The 25,142-nt window shown below is 34.1% G+C and overlaps 2 protein-coding genes across 2 annotated transcripts in view; both read left to right on the forward strand.

Annotated features, from left to right (window-relative positions):
• zmp:0000000650 overlaps positions 1–2,754 on the forward strand; it is a gene marked incomplete at its 5' end in the record, with an annotated part of 32,719 nt that extends 29,965 nt beyond the window's left edge. The window contains 4 exon segments of the mRNA XM_087247694.1: positions 1,298–1,379; positions 1,757–1,832; positions 2,017–2,213; positions 2,215–2,754. Of these exon segments, the coding sequence (XP_087103820.1) occupies positions 1,298–1,379; positions 1,757–1,832; positions 2,017–2,213; positions 2,215–2,518 (659 nt within the window).
• Positions 2,755–5,036: 2,282 nt separating this feature from the next.
• On the forward strand, positions 5,037–24,777 carry LOC103910452 (uncharacterized). The gene is made up of 16 exons (XM_087247695.1): positions 5,037–5,144; positions 7,420–7,489; positions 8,102–8,470; positions 8,682–9,002; positions 9,098–9,376; positions 9,948–10,026; positions 10,456–10,528; positions 10,712–11,072; positions 16,143–16,335; positions 18,124–18,188; positions 19,317–19,679; positions 19,896–20,216; positions 20,314–20,604; positions 22,646–22,733; positions 23,637–23,655; positions 23,745–24,777. Exons 2-16 carry the CDS (start codon positions 7,444–7,446, stop codon positions 23,847–23,849), a joined length of 2,973 nt encoding a protein of 990 aa, XP_087103821.1. The 5' UTR covers positions 5,037–5,144; positions 7,420–7,443; the 3' UTR covers positions 23,850–24,777.
• The last annotated feature ends 365 nt before the right edge of the window (positions 24,778–25,142 follow it).

A 25,142-nucleotide genomic window follows, 5' to 3' on the forward strand; every position in this document is an offset into this window, starting at 1 on the left:
CAGTCACCACTGTCAGTGGCTGCTATCTCTGTCTGTTTTCCACCATTTGTCAAAATGGTTTATGTTTTATTTGTATTATTTAACAGAAGAAGTAAACCTTTTCAAACATTTTGCACTGCAAAATAATAACTGCATTTGAACAAGAGAAATAAATGAATGATTTAAAATGATACAAACTTAAATGAAATCAAATGATCTGCCAGTGCAGTGAGATTGTTATACTTGGTAGGCTTTCTTGAAATAAGAAAATGTATAGGCTTTAATAAAAACAATGTCTTAAAATAGGTATTATAGTAAAAACTTAATAGCTTTTTAAACTAAACGATTTCCTCATTTTATGTGAAAAGGTCTTAAATCTTAAAAAAAAAGAGTTAAACAGGAGAATTCCTCTTAGTTTAAGGATTGTCATTATATATTCTGGCTTAAAGTTAGCTAAACCATTTAAACTTAAAACAAGAACAAGGTTTTGCCCTGTGTTGCCCGACGTGGAGGCGAAGGACCACATAAAAAGCCAGTGGAGTGTGGTCGCCTCTGCAAAGTGCATTAAAATTCTTTTAAAGCACAGCAAGCAATTCATTATCCTGCTTATTTCATGGTCATTTGCTAAGGTAGGCCCATATACAAATTCAAACTTTTTTTGCTGTTTGCAGCACAGTATTTGTCTAAATTGCCAGTTTTGACATGTTAGATTATTTAGTCTCTACACTGAATCAGCGGGAGTCCTTCGACTTTACATCATTCATTAAAAATACTTTATTGCACAGCAAACCATTGATTATTCGTTGCAGCACACATACAAGCCCATTGTCCACAATTATTTTATTAAAATTAGGACATAACAGTAGTTACAATGCAAATCTAATACTTGCTGCTTCTTAAAATAAACTGAAGATTACTGCAGCAAAACATAACAGGATGTATTTTGTCACTAAAGAACAAGTATAAGTGTGATTGAGCATTTTTAATGAGCAAACTTTAAACAAGTTACTTCAGCTAAAATAAGAATAAGTCTGAAAGAACTAAAATAAAAATACAAGACTGCTCTTAAATTATGTTTCTAATTGTAATTAGCTGTAAAATACATACCTTTAAGCTTTACTGTTAATAGTTTTTGGCTTGAAGATTGTATCTCTTGACTAGATTTAATAGAGTTTTTTTACTGTGTAAATGATGATAGAATATTAATATTTTGGTAAACTATATTTGTCTTTATGACTGTCCAGCACTCGAGTAATTAAACCAGTCAATTATCAGCAGTTTTGCTAACACTCTTTTTTTGTTCTTGTCTTGAATTCAGTCTATATTCTGATTGGAGCTGCTGCTGGGGCTTTGGTGATTGTGCTGTTGTGGGCCGTCACATATGCATATACATGTGTCCGGTAAGTGCATTAATATCAATAAGATTATTATACACAATGTCTTTGTTTATGTGAACAATCACGCATCATTAGTGTATTCATAACTTAATGTAGAATGAATGAGCAAGAATGAAAGGTAAACTGCAGCTGTTTCATATTCCTCTTACAATCATTAAAGGGAAAACCTGCTGCATCTTTTTACATTACTGTGATTTGTGAATATCTTGTAAGTCTCAGAAAACCTTGAGCATGAAGAGCAGTTGCCAGTTGTTTTTGTAATATCCATCACATACAAAGACATCAATTGGTTGTGTATTTTTGAGTGACTTTTTTGCTTCCTTGGTTTTACTCAAATAAAATATGAAATATTTTAACATGTACTGTATGTATTTCGTCAGTAGAAAAAACAATGAAAAAATTCAACCAACTAACCAAGAAGAAGGTGCTAATGAAAGTGTTGAAAATACAGATGAAGTGAGTTACAACACACACATAAAAACACACAAACGCTTTAATCATAAACACAACATATTTAAAAAAATCGTGAAGTTGCAAAAAAAACTAAATGCATTATTTACCAACCAGACTAGTTATTATACAATATATGATTGCTGAACAGTTTTAATAGACACAATTAATCCCTTCTGCTCTTCCATAGGAGAATCAAGACGACTCTGCAAATAACGTCATAATATCATCTGCTGGAGCCACTACAGCAAATCAAAAATCCATCATTTATTCCTCCATTGACTTCTCAAATTCTGAATCACGCTCACAGCAGGTGGTTAGCGTCTCCTGTCTTCTTGCTGACTATGCAGTGGTCCAGCATGGTTCTGGCGGAGCAGCAGAAGCAGAGTTCAGTGAGAGAGTCTTCAAGATCGACAGAAGCACAGGTGAAAGTGAGAGCAGATGAGCTTACTAAAAAAACACAGTCAAAGCAATTAGAGGAAGAGCTGTTTGGAGAAGACTTTATGCAAAGGTCCATAAACACCATAGTCCTTAGAGAACATCAGCATGACTGTTTGATCAAGACAAAGTGCAGTTCAGAGTGTTGGCTTAGAATATTCAAAATTTGTAAAGCCTTTTTTCTTGTCTCATCAATCTCTGTATGTCACAATGAATTTGTTTTTAGTAGATTTTTATACGTATATAATCTATAGATTTTATGCAATATTTGCTGTTTTTATTGAAAAGAATGAAACTTTTATTGATTCAATGAAACTTAACAAAAGTGTTCATTTAAGTTGTCTTTGAAAAGCATGTAAACTGATTTATATGTAAAGTTCTCAAAAATGTTTAATAAATGAAAAGGATGTAGCGTTTACATGTATGAAAGAGATATTCTGTAATGTAAAGTCAACATGTCATGCAAATAAAGTTATTAATTTAATCTTTAGTGAAACTGACTAAAATATTGAGTTAAACTTTAATAGCTTAAAGATTTAGTTGAAACCTGATTAACTTATTAAAATAAGTAAAAGTGTCATAAAAACAATTGTTGCCACAACTTTTTGTTTGATAAATTTTTTACGATGCATAGTGCCAGTGACTTGTGTAGCTTTTGCAAAAGTTTTAGTTCATTAAGATCAAATTCTCTTGCAGTTTTCTCGCTGTTGTTGTTTTAGTTTTGTTATTTTAGGTATTATTTAGTTTTTTAAATATAATAATCAAGATTGCTCACACTTTTAGGTCTGTAAGCTGGTTTGTCCATTAATGTGTATACCAACTGCTCTCTGCGGTCTTTGCACATTAAGCTGAGAATAAAGCTTAAAAAAAAGTAAAAGTTTAAAGTCTTAATGTTAAAATTTCATGAAATTTATGACTGTCAGCAGTACCTATTCAGTCAGTGTAAAATTTTAAGTAACTTCATGCAGCACACTTTTACTCAATCTCATGTAGCAGAAATATCATGTAGCAGAAAAACCTGAACTTGTGATTCAGAAAAACAAAACATGACTGATTTTCAATCTTGACCAGTAAATCAGGAAGTTTATTAGCCACCTTTTTTTTACACTTTTCACTTCTGGTAAGTCTTACACTCTTTTTCTTTTCCTGTAGACATTTCTTTAGATGTACTGTTAGTTTGTTTATGGTAAACTTGCATTTCTTTAGATGTACTGTTAGTTTGTTTATGGTAAACTTGCACTTGATTAAAGTCTGTTAAATGCTGTAGCAATTTATGGATGTAAATACATGTAGGTAACAATTCATTCTAGTAACTGGCTTATTACCTGCCTATTATTGAGAAATTGAGTTTTTATTATTAGTTATGAAGTATGATCTAATTCTGCATCCCTTATTCTACTTAAAACCTAAACCCAACTTCTACCTTACTAATTATTAATTTACTAATTAGTAGTTTATTAAGCTAGTAGTGTTAGTAATGGTTTGTTAATACTGTGAAATGTGACCTAAACTAAAGTGTTGTTTTTTCTCACAGGACTGAGCTGATGTTAATGAAGAAATTTATAGTGAATAGAAAACATCCTCTGTTTTCTCTTACAAGGTGAGGTTTCCTTTCTTTTCTTCCCTTTAAATTTTACCAATAAAACAGGCATGTTTATATGACAGTCTATTACTGATGATGAGTAATTCCCACATCCCAATTACATGCAAATACTGCAAAATAACCAAGTTGTCACATTATTCAATAACCATAATTCCATAAACGTTTTTGGAAGCTCTCCATAAAGCACTTGCACTCACATTTCTCTTTTTTTCAAGCAATAATAAAAAACCAAAAAAAAAAAAAAAAAAAAAAAAAAAAAAAAAAATATATATATATATATATATATATATATATATATATATATATATATATATATATATATATACATACTATTCAGAATAAGCTATGTTGAAAAGAACTATATTGTCAACATGGCCTTTAGTGCTAAAAAGGCATGTTGTTCTTAGTGCTGTTTTCTTTGTAAATTAGGGAGGAAGTGAAGTACACATTTATAACCACTATAACCTACAGTACACTATCTTAGCAAAAAAAAATAATTCACAGAATAGAGAAGTCAGTCCTGAGAAAAAAAAACTCTTTTATCTTTTGTTTGCAGGTTTGTCATTTTGTATCTAATTAATGTTTCAAGTGTAGTTTAGCGTCAGTTCTGGCAGGTCATGTTAGTCAAGCTCAACTGATTCACTTTAAGAAAACAATACCAGTCACAGCCTTCCCATAAACCCACAGTTTCACCCTCTAGTTCACAGTCAGCATTTATATTAATCTCTCTGTAATAAAGAACAATGATGTATTTCAGATATCATTAATGTAGATTTGATTCTGTTGATGTGAGGTTATACTGCAACTTTCTTTCCCTTATTTCCCATAATTAATCCCTTAAAAGTGTTCTTGCCCAGAACAGAGGCATATGTTACCATCAGTACAGACTGTGTGCTTTTTGTCAGTCTTTGATAGCCGTAGTGCTGACAGAAACACAATTACAATTTCTTTTCTAACCAAATTACAGAACAACATTGATTAATTCAATAGGTGAATAAAGGAGATAAGAATGAGATAAGAAATTAAACTTCTTTTTTTCATACATTTTCTGAATGTAATGTAATGTAAGTTATTGGACAAATATTTTTGCATTTTGAGACTGATGTCGACACAGGAAGTTCAGTCAGTATTAAGAGTTTGTGACTTCTTCACATCACACTCCTGCTTAGCCTCACATCAGCAGCAGGGCAATTCTTATTGCATTAATACATGACAATTTTTCTTTTTGTTTCTAAAAAAGATCTTGGAAACTAACACTGACTGTTTTATCATTTCTGGTAAGTGAAAATATTCAGTATGTTGGACATTTTTAATGAACTTATGAATATCGCGTGTTTTACATTAAACTCTATATGATTCTCATGTAATTTATACATTGGTAAAACTTTACAGTAAGTGTGTATTATTGAACATTAATTAATAATAAACACCATCTATTAAGCATTACTTAATCTTTGTTAATGTTAACTAATGCTTCTCCTTATATAAGCAGTAATGCAAAATCAGTCAGAGACATAGATTTTCACTTGCAACTTGCAGCTTAATATATTGAACAGTTTAACTTGTTAATGTTTACTTACACATACACTAATGTACAGTGTATGGTAATGAATTAAATAATGTGACTGATTGAATAAACAACACATTTATTCAGGAATACTAAATATTTGATCGTTTAAACAAACAAATGCATTGATGTGGCAGTAATGTGTTACTTAACATGATCAAACAATGAACGGGGTTCATAAACAATATTCAACACGCATATTATTATTGTTAGTGGACTCTTTACTAACATGAAACAAATTTGTATCAAGAGAATTAGAAACCATATTGTATATTGTACACTAGTACAACATTTTCTAATCCTAATGTGTAAGTAAGCTTTCTTAACTCTGCTAACATGATTTGTCACTAGTAGCGCTCGTTATTAATTCTTAATTTTTTATAAATATTTTTATTATGTAGGGATAGTTTACAGCTTGACCCAAAGAATGACCAGTCTGGTAGATGAAGAAGAGCCAGAGTCAGAGATTTAAATAAATAAATCAAGTTTACTGAAGATAGTTTGCAGTTACATCAACAGAAGCCAGCTTCAACACTCGCAATGAGTTCCTAGGCCACTCTGCTTACAATCACCAATCAATAACAATTATACTCTCACATAACGTCATTAACTGCGTCACACATATAGGTGTTCTAACCTGATTGGTTAAAACACAGATAGACTAGGAAATTTTTACGTGGGGTTTGTGCGTATATTCTGAACAATATCTTAAGCATAAACGTCAGACATCCCTTAGACTGATCAGAGCTGGCTCCAGACCTGTGAAACGGATCAACAATCAAATAGAACAGACACACTTAAAGTATAATCTGTTTCTTATCCAAGGCTGAGTGTACTCTCAGCCTTCTTTATCGAAACAGATTAAAAACTGGTATAATCTACATTTAGGCAATTATATTCTTACTATACAAAGTCTATCTTGAATACCAGTAGAATCACTTTAAAAGAATTAACCGTAAAAATAGCAAAATCGCTTTAGACATTTTAGACAGTATTAACTTGTCGAAATAACAATAGAAACAGTTACTTCCTGTCCTCAGCTCTCAGTTCCACTCAAAGTCTCCGTGACCTCTGACCTAGTTTGGTGGCTTCTGAAAATAGTTATTAAAAGACAGGCAAATGCACTGAACATTCTTATATTAAGCAATGTGTTAACATATTCATTAATTGAAATCAATTCACAGTTAAATACTGAGAAACAGGATTATGAAAAGGATAAACTTTGGTCCATGATGAGATGGACTGGAAAGCAGAAATCCGAATCCTTTAATTATATATCTTTTTTTAACATGGTAAAGATTAGCAAATTTATCACTGTTGTATAACTTTATAAAGATTCTAAAAGTTTAAATGATGTGTATTTTTGTAATCGCTGTATAGATGTTAGTAACACATGAGTTGATATTAGGATGGGTTTAAGTCATGTAATGAATAACATGCAACTCTGAAATTTCCAAATTAACACACAAAACAGCGTTCCTTTAGAATTCCTGTGTCCCGACTTTTATGAGGAACCAAGATTCTATCCTAAGCTTTACCTGTTAGTATGCATTGGTATATAGTAAATTAAAACGAGAAAAGATTGCGTAGTGATGAACCTGACTCGTTGTTCATTATGTTCATGCTAACTAATGCAATAACTAGCACATTACTATAATTGCGAGTTTACATTAACAAAGACTTAGTTTAAATAAATGCATTGTTTGTTGTTGTTGTTTGATCATTTTATTTAATCCTTTATTAACAAAGATGAATTGTCAGTCACCATTAGATGAAGTCCATGAACATTAGTTCATGTTGCTAATGCATTATCTCACACATTATTATATGTTTAGTTAAGATTAAGGTTAAGTAATTCAGATGAAGTAAAACAGATGTGTTGTTAATTGTTAAATCATGTTGACTAAAGCATTAACTAATGTTAACTAATACAACCTTAAGTGTTACCTATATATGTGAAAACAAAAGTGTGTGTTTCTCTACAGGATTGAGTGACTGTTAATAAAAAGATGGACACTACTCAGAAAATCATTATCTTCTGTTTTCTCTTGCAAGGTATGTTTTTCTTCCTGATTCTGCTAGTAAAATGTAACCTGTTCAGTCTGATCAAGTGTATTAATTAATGAAGAATGTGACAAAATCATTGGCTGTTAAAATTATTGAAGGAGCAAGAAAAAGAGGACAGAGGAGGGAAGAGTGTGCCAGAGAGAGAGAGAGAGAGAGAGAGAGAGAGAGAGGGAGAGAGAGAGAGAGAGAGAGAGAGAGAGAGAGAGAGAGAGGATTTGTTCATATACTAAAGTCATTTTAGAATTGAACACCAATTGTCCAATTGTCCCTTTAAACTTTAAATGAAAATTCATAAGAAACACACAGAGTTGAATAACCAACATTTTAAAGAACATTGTCATTTTGTGTTTCCTTCATATTGCTTATTATTTCGGATAATTTTTTATCAACTTAAACGTTTCTAGTGTAAATTAAGAATATGGTGACTGTTGAAGGGTTAATCTGACTATAAACTGCTAAGTGTCAGTCTTTTTTATTTGTTACTACTCAAATAAGGATCCACACAACATTTTTGTAACACTGTGCTTAAGGTAGATAACACTGATCAATTTGCATCATGAAATGTGTTATATTTAAGGCTTTTCATCATGTGTGTTGTAGGTGTTTGCTGTAGAGATTTCAACATCAGTTTGCCAGAGAAGATTCAAGCTCTCAGTGGATCCTGTGTGGTTATAAAGTGCAGATTTGAGATTAATGAAACATATGATAAAGACCTCACTGAGAGAGCTGCTGGAGTCTGGTATAAAGACACACATGATAAGAGCAGCAGCCCAGTGTTTAACTCTAGTGCATCAACCCAGAACTCTTTTATTAAAGGGAATATAACTGGACAATTAAATTACAAGGACTGTACCACTGTCTTTTATGATGTCACATCAAATCATAGTGGTCAGTATTTCTTCCGGATTGAGGGTGAAGGTGGACTGAAATGGACCTTTACAAAAAGCAATACTTCAGTAGTTGTGATCGGTGAGTGACTTCATGATTAGTTATTATTAGTGTAAATTATTATCTAAAGTGTATAGAATGAAATCCTGAGACTTTATTATTAGTAATTTCTCAGATAAATATTACATTTTACTGCTGAAGTAACTGTTGTTGTTTTTTTGTGTTTGACACTGTAGACCTTTGATCATGCCGTATTTCATGTCAATTGAAGACCATTCTGTATGTGTTTCAGAGTCTCCAGTGAATCCTCAAGTTGTGCTATATGTGAATGAGCAGGAACTGCAGGATCAGCAGGAGGTGTTGGAGGGCAGATCTGTGAGTCTGCGCTGCTCTGCTGACGATCTCTGCTCTTCTCCTCCAGCAACTCTCACATGGAGCTCCACTGCCAGAATCCCCCACAGTGAGAGCAGCAAACTACAGGAGCTCATCATCTCTGATCTGAACTTCACTGCTGCTCAGCGGCACCACAGAGTCACTTTCACCTGCTCTATAAGCTACCAGCTGCAGGACAACAACAAAACAGCTCACAGCAGCATCACATTACATGTGCAGTGTAGGACTTTTACTGCCATCTGTTCTGTTCTGCTCTTCTGCTCCATATGACACTCATAAATCTAGAGGTTTAATATCATTCTTTTTCTTGTTCAGATGCTCCTCAGATCTTAAACTCCAGCTGTAACATTGGGAATGTAAATGTGTGTTTCTGTGAGGTTGATGGGAATCCCTCTCCTGTAGTGGAGTGGCATCTGTCTGGACGTCTCGTCTCAAACTCCTCGAACATGTTCATCAGTGAAGAGCGATTGAGTAACACAAGCTTGAGGAGCTTCATCTCTCTAGATCAGTCTCTCACACAGACAAGCACTCTGCTGTGTGTCAGTAAAAACACTCATGGTAATGAAAGTCTTCAGCTTCTTCCATCTTCAACACGTGAGTTTCTTTTCCATAATTTATCCAATTAAAAAAACAATCTCTCAATATTCTATAAACAGATATCAGCACATGTAATCTTTGATTTCAGTGGGAACACTACTGTTAAAAAATTTTTAGATTGTTCTTCTGTTCTGAAAGTCATTGTTATTTTGTTATTTGAAGTCTATGACCTTCTAAAATAGGTGTGTAAAACTCTGTCCTGGTGGGCCAGTGTCCTGCAGAGTTAAGCTTCAACTTGCCTGTATGGATACAGAAGTCACCAACATTGTTCCTGGAGAGTTACCTTCCAATAGATTTAATTTACAACCCTGAACAAACACACATCCCTGTAATTTTCAAGTGCTGCCTAATTAATTGGTTCAGTTGTGTTTGATCAGGGTTGAGGTGAACTCTGCAGGAAGGTAGCTTTCCAGGAACAGGGTTGGTGACCCCTGGTCTAGTATGAACAGTTAGACCCAAATTAGCTTGCTCAGGTGTGTTTAATTAGAGTTGAAGCTAAACTCTTCAGGACAGTCACCCTCCAGCAGAATTTGGGCACCCTTCCTCTAACACTATTTTTATTCTTTAGGTTTGAGTTTTTCCTTCATGCTGATTGGAGTTGCTGTTGTGCTTTTGGTGACTTTGATATCGGTCATTATATATCTACGGTAGGTCCAACACATATGACAAGGCATTAAGAATGAAACATATAAGAGCAATGTTACTCCACAGAGAAGATCTCCATGTTTAAAACAACATATATACCTAATTTCAAATCGAACACACCATTTTTAAACTCTGACAGTGTTGTTGAAGTTGACCTGTGAACTTGAGGGGAACTTAATTTCCACTTGACACCTTTGATAACCACATTGACATCAGTTTTACACATAAAACTGTTAAAAAAGAGAAGTTATGTCTGAGAAAACACTGAGCATGAATACCTGCTGCTATTTGTTTTTCATAATCATGCATCAATTTCATTGACACCTCATGTATTCATGTCTTTTTACATGAGACTTAATTATGTTGGTTTTGCTAAATGTTAATCTCATTTTAAAAATTAATCTAAATGTAAACCTGTTTTTTTTCCCTAGAAAAGAGCGTGGGAAACTTCAACAAACCAAACAAGAAGAAAGTGCTAAAGGAAGTGGTCAAAATGCAGATAAAGTAAGTAACAGTACACAAAACACACAAATCGTTAATTTATAAACACAACATATTTATAAAATGCTAAAGTTGCAAATAAACTTAAATACATTTTTCACCACTGTACAAACGCTGAACAGTTTTCAAAAGCCACATTAGTTTTCCAGCACTAATTCAGCTCTATCAATCTTTCATGTTACACAGGAGAATGAAGGAGACTCTCTTTATGCCACTGTGTCATCTGTTGAAGACGCCACAGCAAATCCAGACATCCATCGCCAAAAATCCATCATTTATTCCTCCATTGACTTCAAAAACTATAAAGCAGAGTCAGAAGAGGTGGAGAGCGTCTCTTGTCTTCATGCTGACTATGCAGTGGTCCAGCGTGATTCTGGAGGAGCAGCAGAAGCAGAGAGTTTAGTGAGAGAGTTTTCAAGATCAACAGAAGCACAGGTGATTGAGAGAGCAGATAAACTTACTAAACAAACACCGTTAAAGCAATCAGAGGAAGAGCTCTTTGGAGTAGACTCTCAGCTTTATGAAAAGATTACATATCATAGTCCTTAGAGTTAAAATCATTCAAAACAATCAAGCAATTAAACAATGGGATAGGGATTATGTAGTTTTTGCACATTAACTTAAGATATTTTTACTTATTATTTACAATGTTTTATACAATTTGTCAAAGTCTAAAATAAGTAGCGGATTTGCCATTAAAACTGGAATGTGTAGAATGTATTTTTTACAATACATGGGTCCATTCCTATCCTTCCAATGCTTTAGATTGCGCACATAATGTTTGATGTTTGCTGTGCAGGAATTGAGTTTGATGTTCATAATCTAACACATTTGTTAAATAATTAGTTGTTAAATAATTAAAACATTTAAATTGTTAAATAATTATACAAAGGTTCTTTATAAATTGATGATATTGACTACTGTATAACTACTGTAGTTAATATACCATAGTAAAGTGTTTATTTTTTAAAAGTATTTGAATATATTTGTATTGTTCAGTAATATTGAAATCCACCTAAACATTTACATCCACCTCACCATTTACTCATACTCAAGTGGTTCTAAAATTGATTTCTTCTGTTGAAGACAAAATAAGATATTCTGAAGATTGTTGATAAATGCTGCCATTTGGCATCAATAGTAGAAACAAAATTAACTATGTAAATCAACCCTCAACATCCATTGGTATATCTTTCTCCAACAAAATATATTGTGTTCAGCGAAAGGAAGAACTTGGAACAAGTGAAATATAAGTGAATTCTTTTTTGAGAGTTTTATTTTTTGCTGAACAGAGCTTTAAATATCTTTAAAATAGACGCTTCAGTCTCCACACTGAGGCCAAATTTCTAAAGGATCTACGCATTATGGTAGCCTGTATATAGAAACATTTGTGGGGTTTTTGTGCTTTGTAATTTGGTAATTTATAAATATGTATAAATTTAGCATTAAGCAAGTTTTACATTTAAATTATGTTTAAACATTTAACTGTTTTATTATTACTTAGAGTGTTAGTTATTTTCCTTCCCAGTGTAGTGTCTGTTTAACTATTTCCTTTAGCAGTATCAAGAGATATTTATGTTCATCATGTAATTTTAAACAGATTTAGAATTATTTTTAGTAATTTCAAGCATGACGCTGAGCATTAAAAATTATCTTTATTTAAAAATGACAAAAACGAATAATATTATCAAATTCTTAAATTAAATGTGAAATACCCAAGTATAACATGTAGAAATGACTTTTTTGAACAACATACTTCAAGAAAATTGAAAACTTGTTTTCTTTGCAATTTTGAAAATTATTTTTGTACAGTGTACACAATGACTATTCAATAAACTGCTCTTTTTATTTGCATAATATTTTTTTCGTCAGATTTAAAAAATTTCAGTAGTGTCTAACATAAAATTTTTGTCTTGTCCCTGATTAATCAGGTGTCACCACAGCAGAATGAACTGCCAATTACTCTGGCATATGTTTTATGCAGTGTTAGCCCTTCCAGCCACAACTCTGGGAAACAGCCATACACTTTTTCATTTGTCCAATTTAGTCTGTTCAGTTTACCTATATCATGTGTCTTTGGACTGTGGGAAAAGGCAGAACTGTGCAAACACCAAGAGAACATGCAAACTCCAAACAGAAATGCCACCTGGGACTCAAATCTACATCATTTTTGCTGTGAGGCGCTGTGTAGAAATGAATTGTGTAGTTATGTGCCCAAAACATGTAAGTAAATCTCACAGTGATTATTCCAGTGATTATTATCATTGCATAGCAATGTCAGAGAGACATAAGAGACAACCAGTGTTGCTGGATCATCATGAAGCTCTCCAGCCATGTCCTAGCAACTCAAAACTGTCCCAAACAATAATATGTGTTGTTTATTAGTTTTAGGACAACTGTGATGATAGGTTTTTTACTTGGATAATCCATCATATAAACTTGAAACCTGAGCCTCTGGGCATTTATGAAACATTTTTGCAAGTAGGACACCTAGCAGTATCTGCGTAAATCTGCTTCAAAGGCTGGGTCAATGGAACCGATCTTAGATTCACTGTGCAATGTTTGACACCCCATTTGGCCATCGGGTGGGTATGAGTTAGCTAACTTCCAAACCATCTCTGTTTTGGAGATAGAGGTAAGTAACTTTTTAAACACGGGCGCTCCTCAGGGCCCGGTTTTTTAAAAGGTTTAATCCGGATAAAATTGATCCGGATTTAGTAATCCTGTTTTTGCAATCTGTGATCACGTAATCCAGCTTACTTTTTGAGACAGTTTTTCAAAGCGACATTGGATTGGATCAATCTGATCCGGATAGGAACTTTTCAGGATCACTAAATCTGGATTACCAGTGCTCAATCACAATGTAGATGGATAGATAGGCCTTTGTAAAGAGCAACAAAAAGAATAGCCAGTGTGGGGTAAATATAACTTTATTTTTATTTGAAATGAAAACTAAGAAAATTTGATAAATAATAAAATAATTATAACAATAAATAATAAAAGCAAGAAAAAACCCACCCCATCCTCTTCCAGCAGTCCGCTCATCTGAGATCTACAACACTGTACATTGAGGATATTTATAATAAGTTTCAAATATAGATGTATTGAATAAAAAAAAGACAATGTTGAAACCTCCACAATAATGTCAGACTTCCTCATCTAATGTGGAGAGAGCAGCTTGTCTGAGCGCATTCTTTAGAAGGCAGATCTCAAGTGTGGTCTTGGTTTGCTGCAGTTTGGTCAGAGTCAGTTGTTCCTCTGCCAGATGAAGCTGTGCTTCTGCCCAGTCTCTTTTTGGAATTGTTGAAAGTAATTTCAAAAATCAGGAATTGCCATCCTTTGCATTTTTTTTTTGTTGTTGTTGTTGTTCTGTAATCATTGCATGCATCACTAATAAATATTTTAAACACAAAAATATTTTCCATTGTGATGAATATCTATATATACATACATATATATATATATATATGTGTGTGTGTGTGTATATATATATATATATATATATATATATATATATATATATATATATATATAGGTGTATATGCGAGTAATTTATAGGTGTATATACATGTGTTTTATGTATGTGTTGATAAGCTAAGTTTGATTTAAATCCTATACGGCACCTCATACGAGTCTGTGACCATGGCGATGCTACACTGGAGAGCTCGCCACATTACACATACACTAATGTATACACATATACTCATGTATGTTAATTGATCAGATAACATGGCTTAACAATGATCAATACGTTTATTTTGCAATAATAAATCTTTAATGTAAACAATAAATGTTAGTAATGTTTTAGTTAATGCATTAGTTGACATAAGTAAATAATGAACAACAACTCATTCTTCATTCTTCAAGTATTCATTCAAGTTTAAGGGACTTGACAGGAAGTTCATATGGCCTGCATTATTAAATATCGTTTATAAACAGATGTAACATAACAAATCATACTAATTAACAGTATATAATGTAACTCTTTATGACTTAAGAGACTGATAGTGTCAAGTTATGTTTTCCAATGAGAAATAAAACAATTGTACTCAAGCCACTAACCACTAGGGGGCCTCAGCTGATAGATTTAAAGGCATAGTTCACAGAAGAATTGATCATTGAAAACTCCATTTATTATTAGAGTTTTTATTTTCTGGATTTTAGGTAGCATTTGCAAACAAACACATTTAATACTTTTATATGTTTGCTCACTGTTGCCTCACAGCAAGAAGGTCGTTGGTTCAAGCCTCAGCTGGGTCAGTTGGCATTTCATTGTGGAGTTTGCATGTTCTCCCCGTGTTGGTGTGGGTTTCCTCCGGGTTCTTCGATTTCCCTCACAGTCCAAAGACCTGCAGTACAGGTGAATTGGGTAAGCTAAATTGTACATAGTGTATGTGTGTGAATGAGAGATTATGAGTGTTTCCCGGTGATGGGTTGCAGCTGGAAGTGCATCCGCTGCATAAAACATATGTGGATATGTTGGTGGTTCATTCCACTGTGACAATCCCAGATTAATAAAGGGGCTAAGCCGAAAAGAAAAAGAATGAATGAATGAATGTTTTAGTAACTTTATTTACAGCACACCTAATCTCAGCCTCAACTTAAATCTGAAAAAAGGAAAATTGAAGTGCTTTTCAACCAAGCAGAAATGTGTTTGTGTGTCTGACAGCTTCAGTGATTTTCTTCTTGTGTTTCGTAGATTTTGCTGTAGAGATTTCAGCATTAGCTTACCAGAGAAAATAAAACGACTATTCTGGTTCTTCACACTTTGAAATTTGGACCTGGAATATACAAAATTAGTAAGTGCTGAACTGTCTCACTCTATCAAACTGAGACACAGTCCACTTCAAGATTAACATTATTTTACCCTTTTTTCGTAATATTTTTCATTCAGGTGGTCAGAGAAATCAGTCTAAACATTTACAAAATACATATTTGTAAACAAAGTATGGGAAGAGTTTTAGCCTTTATTGACATATGTATGTTTTTATTAATTTGAATAGCTGCTTTTATGAATTGTGCTGTAGAGAAGAGTTTCTAAAGCACAACATTTCCTTCTAAATAATTTTAAATACATTACACTGCTATTATTCAAAAAAGGTAATGATTCACACACAAGTAATTGCTTTGTACTGTTTTTATTTTTTATTTTTCTTACATTCTACAGGTGATTAAAAGACATAGACGTTTCGGCACAATGCCTTCCTTAGTGTAAATAAATACACAAACAAGAAAAAGGGATCACTTAAACAACAAAACGTAACCAAGTTAATTACACTTCTGTTAAATCTAACTGCCCACTTAGAAAGCAGCAATGCTTCACAATCAATTTCACATGCTGTTGTGCAAATGAAATAGACAACAAGGGGAAATTATAGACAATAAGCAAGACACTACCAATGAAGAAGTGCTTCTGCAGGTGGTGACCAAAGACCACTTGTCAGTTTCTATGCTTTCTGTATAATGTTTTAGTCACTTTTGAATGCTTGTGGTGATTTCAATTTAGTGGTAGCATGAGACAGAGTCTACAATCCACACAAGTGGCTCAGGTAGGGCAGCTTATCCAGGACAGCACATCAATGTGAGGTGTGGCTAGAATGATTGCTGTGTCTGTCAGCATATTGTCCAGAACATGGAGGCACTACCAGGAGACATACCTGTAAATCAGGAGATGTGGAGGAGGCCGTAGGAGGGCAACAGTCCAGCAGCAGGACCGCTACCTCCCCCCTTGTGCAGGGAGTAGCAGGAGTAGCAATGCCAGAGCCCTGCAAAATGACCTCTGACATGCCACAAATGTGCAAGTGTCTGCTGTAAAGGGCAGAAACAGACTCCGTGAATGGTGGTATGAGGGCCCGATGTCCTCATGTGGGGTATGTGCTTATAGCCCAACACTGTGCAGGATGTTTTGCATTTGCCAGAGAACACCAAGATTAGCAAATTTGCCACTTCTTGAGATCTACCTAAGCTTAAACTCCCCTCTCGCCCTGCAAACGGGAGGGAGCCCCGGGCTTGAGGATATCATGAGCTCAGGGCTCTCTCCCGAGACAGCATGCCAAACTATCTTATTACCAATCATCAGCTAAGTGTAAACTAATCCTCAGACCTAAAATGATGTGTCAGGTGTAGATCAGCATTATCCAGGATAATCATGTAGAAGAATCACCTAAAAGAAACTATGTTTCAAAAAAGGTGATTTGCTACTGATCAAAAAGTTCTTTATTGGCGAGATTAATTTACCACTGACAAAGCCTGTTAAAATGTCACTGCTCACAAATGGTGGCACGTTTTATAAAGTAGTGTGTTTGGCAATTAAGGAAAGTGGGAGAACTGAAACAAACTGTCCTTCAATTACAATTTTCTACTCCACCAACTTATTCCTGTTATCAACAAAACCTCAACCCACTGGTCCGACATGGTACCAACAACAGTTAGCACACACAGCCCTAATAGTAAAACAACAGCGAGGACGAGAACAGAAAAACCACAGACAGCATTAAGAAAAAAGGAAATTACTTATGCTGTTCTTCACCATTCCATACACATAAACCAGAAAAGACAGAGAGGTCCAAAAACAGTGCCTAGCCCGTACTCAGAAAACTCCACCCGCCCAACGGTAGTGCCAATTGATCCTTTAATTTGTTCTTGTGCTTAGTGGATAATAGTATAATTGTCAAACATGAATTAGCCTCGTACTTCTCCTGAAACTTGTTTATAAAACTTTGCTTAGGTAAAATAATCCCCAGGACAGAAAAATCGTTTCTCTTGCATTATTTGTTTGCAAATGCTGCTTGGTTTGTCATTTGTCTCTAAGGCATTGGTGTTTTTAAAAGAGACTAAGATGGAGATTTATAAATGTAATTATATACATAAGTTTTATCCAATGTAAAGTGACAACTGACACACAAAATAGCTTGATTTATTAAACACAATAAAAATACTTAAATGTTGTTTAATGGCAGGTAATGTTAGTCCAGACTGTGTGCTTTTTGTTAATCTTTGATAGCAGTGGTCGTGACAGAAATATGAAAATGTGAGTTTCTACCAATTAAAATTAACATAAACTGCTGAACAGTTTAAACAGAGACTAGAGTTTTTCAGTACAGACTCAAACCTGTCAGTGTTTTAAATCATTCTCCAAGTTAATGAAAGAGAGAACATGCTAAAGAAATCAAATAAACAAAAACAATACATACATAAATTTACAAAACAGCTAAAAGCTTAAAGCTTATGAATATGTGAGTGACTTAAAACCCTCTCTTTGTTTTTAAGGTAAAACAGGCTAGTTGTTGACACAGAGTCACAAAAACCAAATACTGACTGATCTTCCTGTAACCTTACACTTCTGCTCAGCCTCACATCAGCAGCAGTGCAGCTCTTATCATTCACGCATTTGACACACATCTTGACAGCTGCACTGGTTTCACTGTTTTCTCTTTTCTGGTAAGTCAAGTGATAAATGCTGACAATTGTAGTTTTGTATTTCAAAAAATCATTTTGCATTAATTTGTGGGGATTTGTATAGAAATTTCATTTAAGTTATTGTTTTGGTATTATTTTTTTCCTATCTGTTTATGCACTTGTGTTTCACCACAGGACTGAGTGTCTGTTAATGAAGAGATGAACACTGCTGAGAAAATCCTTTCTGTTTGCTTTCTCCTGCAAGGTTTGGCCATTATTTTTTCTTATTTACTGTAAATGGCACCTATTTTAATTTTGCTCTGTTTTTGCATGGTAAATATGACATTTGATAATGATTGATGATCACAGAGAGCTGAACAGACCTTTAATCATAGTTACTTTGTGCACGTCCTGTTTTGTGGATATAACGTCCGTAGTGTTACTATGGAGACATGTCAATACGCATCAGTCAATCAATTCGATGGTGAGTAAACCATACTCCTACATCACGTTGTAGTGGAGGTCAAAATGGGAGGGATTCTGATCCTATTTTAATGTCAGGAAATATTTAAAAAGAGACTTATTGTGTTTAATCATTCCAATATGACTGTGGACACTATACCTACGCACAGTTCTGTCCAAACAGCTTACAAAAGATGATTTTCATCATAGGTGTCCTTCAAGAAATGCTGTAAAATAAATTAGTTCACATGCTAAATCCTTTAAGCCTGGTTTATACTTCTGCGTCAAGTGATCGGTGTGACCCACGGCGCATGCAACGCACGTTGACATGCATTTATACTTCTGCGCGCTGTTTGTGTTCTTCTGCAATAACACTTTCAAAATGCTAGCTGGCAGTGAGATGTTTATGTTCCTCTGTATCGAGTTTCTTCGGTGGTGTTTTGTTTTTTTCTGAGCTCTTTCTTAATGTATAAGTGCGTCAAACTCGCTCATTTTGATGCAGGAATTGGCGAACATGCAACAACTTTAATCATAAGGTAAACACAAAACATCAGTCTCCATCTGAAGCTCCTTCACGGGACTTGACACTTGTAAACACTCGCTCCATCGGGCTCACGCTGCTCTCACCTCCGCCCACACTCATCAGCAAGACCAAGCCGACCAATCACAGAGCTTGCGGTACGCGTCGTTGCAACGTGTAGTTACATTTTTTTGGTGTGCATCAGCATCGCCGATGGCTAAGGCGAGAGCTATGCTTCCCTTAAATTTAACAGTTTCTATTGTTCTGCTTAAATGTAAACTGACAAAGCAAAAAAAATTGCTTTATTGACTTTTTGTCCAACCCAAACGAAATGTTTTCATGTGTCTAAATACTCCATTGTTTGTATCTGCTTTTATTTTAAATGATTTCACCTTGTGTGTTTTACTTTAGGTGTTTGCTGTAGAGATTTCAGTATCAGTTTGCCAGAGAAGATTCAAGCTCTCAATGGATCCTGTGTGATTATAAAGTGCAGATTTGACATTAATGAAACATATGATAAAGACATCTCTGAGAGAGCTGCTGGAGTCTGGTATAAAGACAAACATGATAGGATCAGCAGCCCAGTGTTTAACTCATCAATGCAGAACTCTTTTATTAAAGGGAAAATAACTGGAAAGTTAAAAGATAAGGACTGTAACACTGTCTTTTATGATGTCACATCAAATCACAGTGGTCAGTATTTCTTCAGAATTGAGGGTGAAGGTGGACTGAAATGGACCTACAGAAAAGGCAATGTTTCAGTAAATGTGATCGGTGAGTGACTTCATGACTGGTTAATATTTGTGTAAATTATCTCGATATCTAAAGTGTATACAATGAAATCCTGGGACTTTATAATTAGTAATTTCTCTGATAAATATTGCATTTTATTGCTGAAAGAACAGTTGTTGTTTCTTTGTGTTTGACACTGTAGACCTTTGATCATGCCGTATTTCATGTCTATTAAAGACCAGTCTGTGTTTGTTTTAGAGTCTCCAGTGAATCCGCGAGTTGTGCTGTATGTGGATGGGCAGGAGCTGCAGGGTCAGCAGGAGGTGTTGGAGGGCAGATCTGTGAGTCTGCGCTGCTCTGCTGAGACTCTCTGCTCTTCTCCTCCAGCAACTCTCACATGGAGCTCCACTGCCAAAATCCCCCTCAGTAAGAGCAGCAAACTAAAGGAGCTCATCATCTCTGATCTGAACTTCACTGCTGCTCCACGGCACCACAGAGTCACTTTCACCTGCTCTATAAGCTACCAGCTGCAGAACAAGAACAGAACAGCTCACAGCAGCATCACATTACATGTGCAGTGTAGGACTTTTACTGCCATCTGTTCTCTTCTCTTCTCTTCTCCACAAGACACTTAGAAATCTAGAGGTTTAATATCATTCTCTCTCTTTCTTTTCAGATGCTACTCAGATCTCAAACTCCAGCTGTTCCAGTACTAATGTAACTGTGTGTTTCTGTGAGGTTGATGGGAATCCCTATCCTGTAGTGGAATGGTATCTGTCTGGACGCCCCGTCTCAAACTCTTCAAGCACGTTCATCAGTAAAGAGCGATTGAGCAACACAAGCTTGAGGAGCTTCATCTCTCTACATCAGTCTCTCACACACTCAAACACTCTGCTGTGTGTCAGTAAAAACACTCATGGCAATGCAACTCAACTGTTTCATCTGGACTTCATCATTCAAAAAGAAAGTAAGTCTGTGTTTTTAATTTCAGTTCCTTTATTTATCTGCTTTGATAAAATTGTTTTAGTTGATAAATATGGTCATTATATGACAAATCAAAAGCTTCAACTGCTTTGCACATGTGATTCATTCAATAGAATACAAAAGAAGCATTTGTCAATAATCTGTCAATAAATGCCATTTTCATAATGATTATTTAGTTGTTTAAAGGTTAGATCACACACAGAAATGTATATTGTCATCACTCACCCTCTAAGCCTTCTTGCGTTTCTTTCTTCAGTTGAACACAAAAAGTGGAATATTAGCAATCAGACAGTTGACTGTAGCCACTAAATTACATAGAGTTTTGAAAGTCACTTCATGGCTACTATCACTGGTTACCAACAATTGTCAAAACAGTTATGAATGACATCAGGCTGCACTGCAAAAAAAAAAAAAAAAATTCTAAATACAAGAAACAAATGACTGATAGATAGACATTAGATACAAGTCAAGTGCAGTGATATAAATATACTTGGTAAGATTTCTTAAAAAAAGACAACTTACCTAGCCTTTAGCAAAGAGCAAATGGTCTTAAAATGAGTATTATAATGATTATAAGATAATGAGGTTTCCTATTTTGTGTGAAAAGGTCTTAAAACTAGAGTTTTTATTTTTTTTAAGAATTTTATGTAAGAACGGTCTTTAAACCACAGCGGTTCGAACTGTAGTTCTGCCGAGTGACTAAAAAGTGATCAGCATGATGGTAAAAAACTGTACATTTCTAGTGAAACCATTCTTCTGCAATCTTATACCAAAAACGGAAATAAGGGCAGTATTAATAGCTATAAATATGGGAGAGCGTTGATATTATGTGATTGTATTGTATTGCTATATGGAACAATTAAGTGTTGATGTTAAATCAAAAGTAATTCACAAATACTTGAAAATGAGATGATTTAATGACAATAATTCTCTATGGTTACAACTGAATTAATAACAAAATACTGTATAAAATGATAAAATATGTAATGATAAAACATATGGTATAAATTGTACCCAGCTTAAATGTAAAATTAAAGTTACATTTAACTTTAGAAGGAGAGAATCAGAGGGAGGGAGAGAGAGACAAAGAGAGCAGGCCCAAAAGCCTGATTGCAGTAGAGTCAGAGAAGATAGACTCCAGAGAAGGAGAGGAGCAAAGCAGGAGAGAAGCAGGCCAGGAAAAGAGAGGGCAGGAAAAGAGACAGAGCTCGAGTTTACCCCCTATTTTGTATTTTTCTTGACCATGTGACTAAAGCCATTCAAGACATTCAAACTGACCAATCAACATGTGACCACACCATAAAACCCCCAAAGTCCACACAACAGGCCCTGATCTTATCAGTTTCTGCCTTTGTAGTCAGTATGGACCTTCTTGAGTCAAAAAGACATGTTTTGTCATATAAATAAATGCATATGATAATTTAGCCTCTTACATGTAATACCTGTATATATTCTGTCTTAAACTGAGCCAGGGTATTTAAACTGAAACAAAATTATTATTTAAATTAAATCAAGATCACACATATTATTCACAGTATTCTAATTAATTGTATTCTAATTAATACAATTATTACTGGTTGCTTCTCAAAATGTATTGAAGAGTATGAGTGTGATTGAGCATTTTTCTAATGGACACACATAAAGCAAGTTACTGCAGCTAAAAAAAGAATAAGTCTGGATATTGAGCCTTTTTAATAGACACACTTAAAACAAGTTATTACAATTAAATATAAAAGCCTGGTCTTCAATTATGTTTCTAATTGCAATTAAGCAAAATTTGCACCTAACTTTAAGCTTTACTAAGCAAGTAGAACAAGAGACAAATAATCTTAAAACAATCAGATGAATCTTACACAATATAATGTTTAATAATATTCTTAAATCAAGATCAGTGTAAGATTGTATCTCTTGAATAGATAAGGAGTGAGCAAATAATAAAATATTAATATTTTGGAAAACGATTTATGAATGCCCAGCACTTGAGTGAATTATAAGCAGTTTTGCTAACACTCTTTTTTTGTCAGGTAGAACTCTACTCTTTATTCTGATTGGAGCTGCTGCTGGGGCTTTGGTGGTTGTGATGTTGTGTGCCGTTACATATACATGTGTCCGGTAAGTGTATTAATGTGGTCAAGAATTATATGCACAGTGTCCTTGCTTATGTGGACAATCTTATTTTTAAAAAATGTGTATGGCCAATTTAGTTTATGCAATTCATCTACTGTATGCCACATGGACTGTAGGGGAAACTGGAGCACCCAGAGTAAACCCGCTCAAACATGGGGGGAACATGCAAACTTAACACAGCAATGCCTCTTGGCCCAGCCCAGATTCAAATCGATGACCTTCTTTTGTAAGCCCACAGTGATAAACCACGCTGCCTATGCTGTGAATTTAAGCCACTCATTTGTTTTTTTTGTCTGTGTGGGTCAAAGTTTTGGGTTTCTATTAAAGACTGTCAAACGTTCTCTGTCTTTAAATGGCACTTACACGTATGCTTATAATCTGATAATTTTATTTCCACATTTCACATTCGACCAATTTTGAACATTTGTCTTAGTGCTATTAATTTGGTACATAATCATTCAGTGTTGTGTAAAGGATCTATAATATCTAATGCAGGCTGAAACTGGCTCATATTCAGATGTGGATAATTGTTAACTTTTTCATTTAAATGTATTAAGGTTTAATTGAAATGTAAAATGTCTCCTAAAATATCTCTCACCAGAAGGTCAGATAATGTATTATTGGATGTCTACAATAAGGATGCACTATAGATATAGCAAAAATAAGGAACTATTGAACAAGAAAAACACAATAGACATATGGGGATTGGAATGAGTAAAATGTGTTTGTAAAAGAATATCAGAATAATAATTTGCTAATTATACACACACTGCATAGACCATCATAACTCACAGTCCCTGAATCTCACAAGATTTAAACACAAACAGTGCATCCAGAGATATTTTAACAGATCAAACATTCCTAACCTAATATACTGTTGTCCCCTAGATTGTCCACCAAGCTGAAGGTGAGTGTTTTTTTTTCAATATGTGGTCTAGATCTACTAAAGGCTAATATTGAATGATGATGAGAGACTGAGAGTTTTTTTGTTTTCAGGCTCAGACAGAGACAGTAGACACTTATGCTTCTCTTCAGCTCTCTGCTGCTCAAAACTTGGAATATGATACTCTGAACATTAAGAAAAGAGAAGACACAAAATAAAAAACAATGTTCACTTTGATTTCTTTACTCAGTTGTTCTTTCTTGATTAAAAAAATCCAAAAGCAAAGAATTACTTTACATGATTAATTTCACATGATTTAATATCTGAAAAAATTAAATGTACTTTTTGTACATATTTAACTAGATTCAAACGAATATTTAGTTGTTTTAATAATAAACACTTATTTTCACATTCAGACTTGTTTACAGCTGAGTTGTGCTAAGAAATTGAAATGAACAGATCTTAACGTTATGTGTATGCAGTGTATTAATTGTTTAAATAAAATGTTTTTGTAAAATATAATATTATATTTTAATTGCATATATGTACTTATACTGCTTGTTTTTCTCTAGTCTGTATCCATCTGCTTTCTGAAATTAAAGACGATCATCATAAATACACTTTTAAAAGTGTTGTTTTTATAAAAAAAAAAATGCAAAGTGTATATAGTGTTGAAGTCAGAATTATTAGCCCCCCTTTGATTTTTCTTCTTTCCTTTTTTTTGTTTTTAAATATTTTTCCCAAATGATTTTTAACAGAGCAAGAAAGTTTTCACTGTATGTTTAAGAATATTTTTTCTCTTGGAGAAAGTATTATTTGTTTTATTTCTGAAAAATATAAAAGCAGTTTTGAATTTTAAGGTCAAAATAATTTGCCACTTTAGGCTATATTTTTTTTTCCGATATTCTACAGAACAATCCATTGTTATTCAATAACTTGCCTAATTACCCTAACCTGCCTAGTTAACCTAATTAACCTAGGTAAACCTTTAAATGTCACTTTAAGTTGTAGAAGTGTCTTGAAAAATGTCTAGTCAAACATTATTTACTGTCATCACAGCAAAATATGAAATTAATCAGAAATGAGTAATTAAAACTATTATGTTTAGAAACATGTAAAAAAAAAAAAATCTTTGCTGTTGAACAGAAATTGGGGAAAAAATAAACAGGGGGGCGAATAATTCTGACTTCAACTGTATATATACATAGCTTAATTTGTGCTGAAGCAAGCCAGATCCGTATATGTCACCTCGTTTTACCGTTCCCCCTCCTCACACGCACCCCCGCCCTGCTCTTCACTTTCTGAATTATTAGCCCTCCTGTTTTCAACACATTTTAAAACGTAATAATTTTTATTACTAATTTCTATTAACTGATGTCTTTTTTCTTTGTCATGATGGCAGTAAAGGTTTACTAGATATTTATCAAGATACTAGTGTTCAGCTTAAAGTGCAATTTAAAGGCTTAGCTATGGTAATTAGGCAAGTTAGGTTAATTAGGCAAGTCATTGTA

This window comes from Danio rerio, chromosome 4 (genome assembly GCF_052040795.2).
Source record: "Danio rerio strain M-AB ecotype USA chromosome 4, GRCz13ab, whole genome shotgun sequence".
Classification (NCBI taxonomy): domain Eukaryota; kingdom Metazoa; phylum Chordata; class Actinopteri; order Cypriniformes; family Danionidae; genus Danio; species Danio rerio.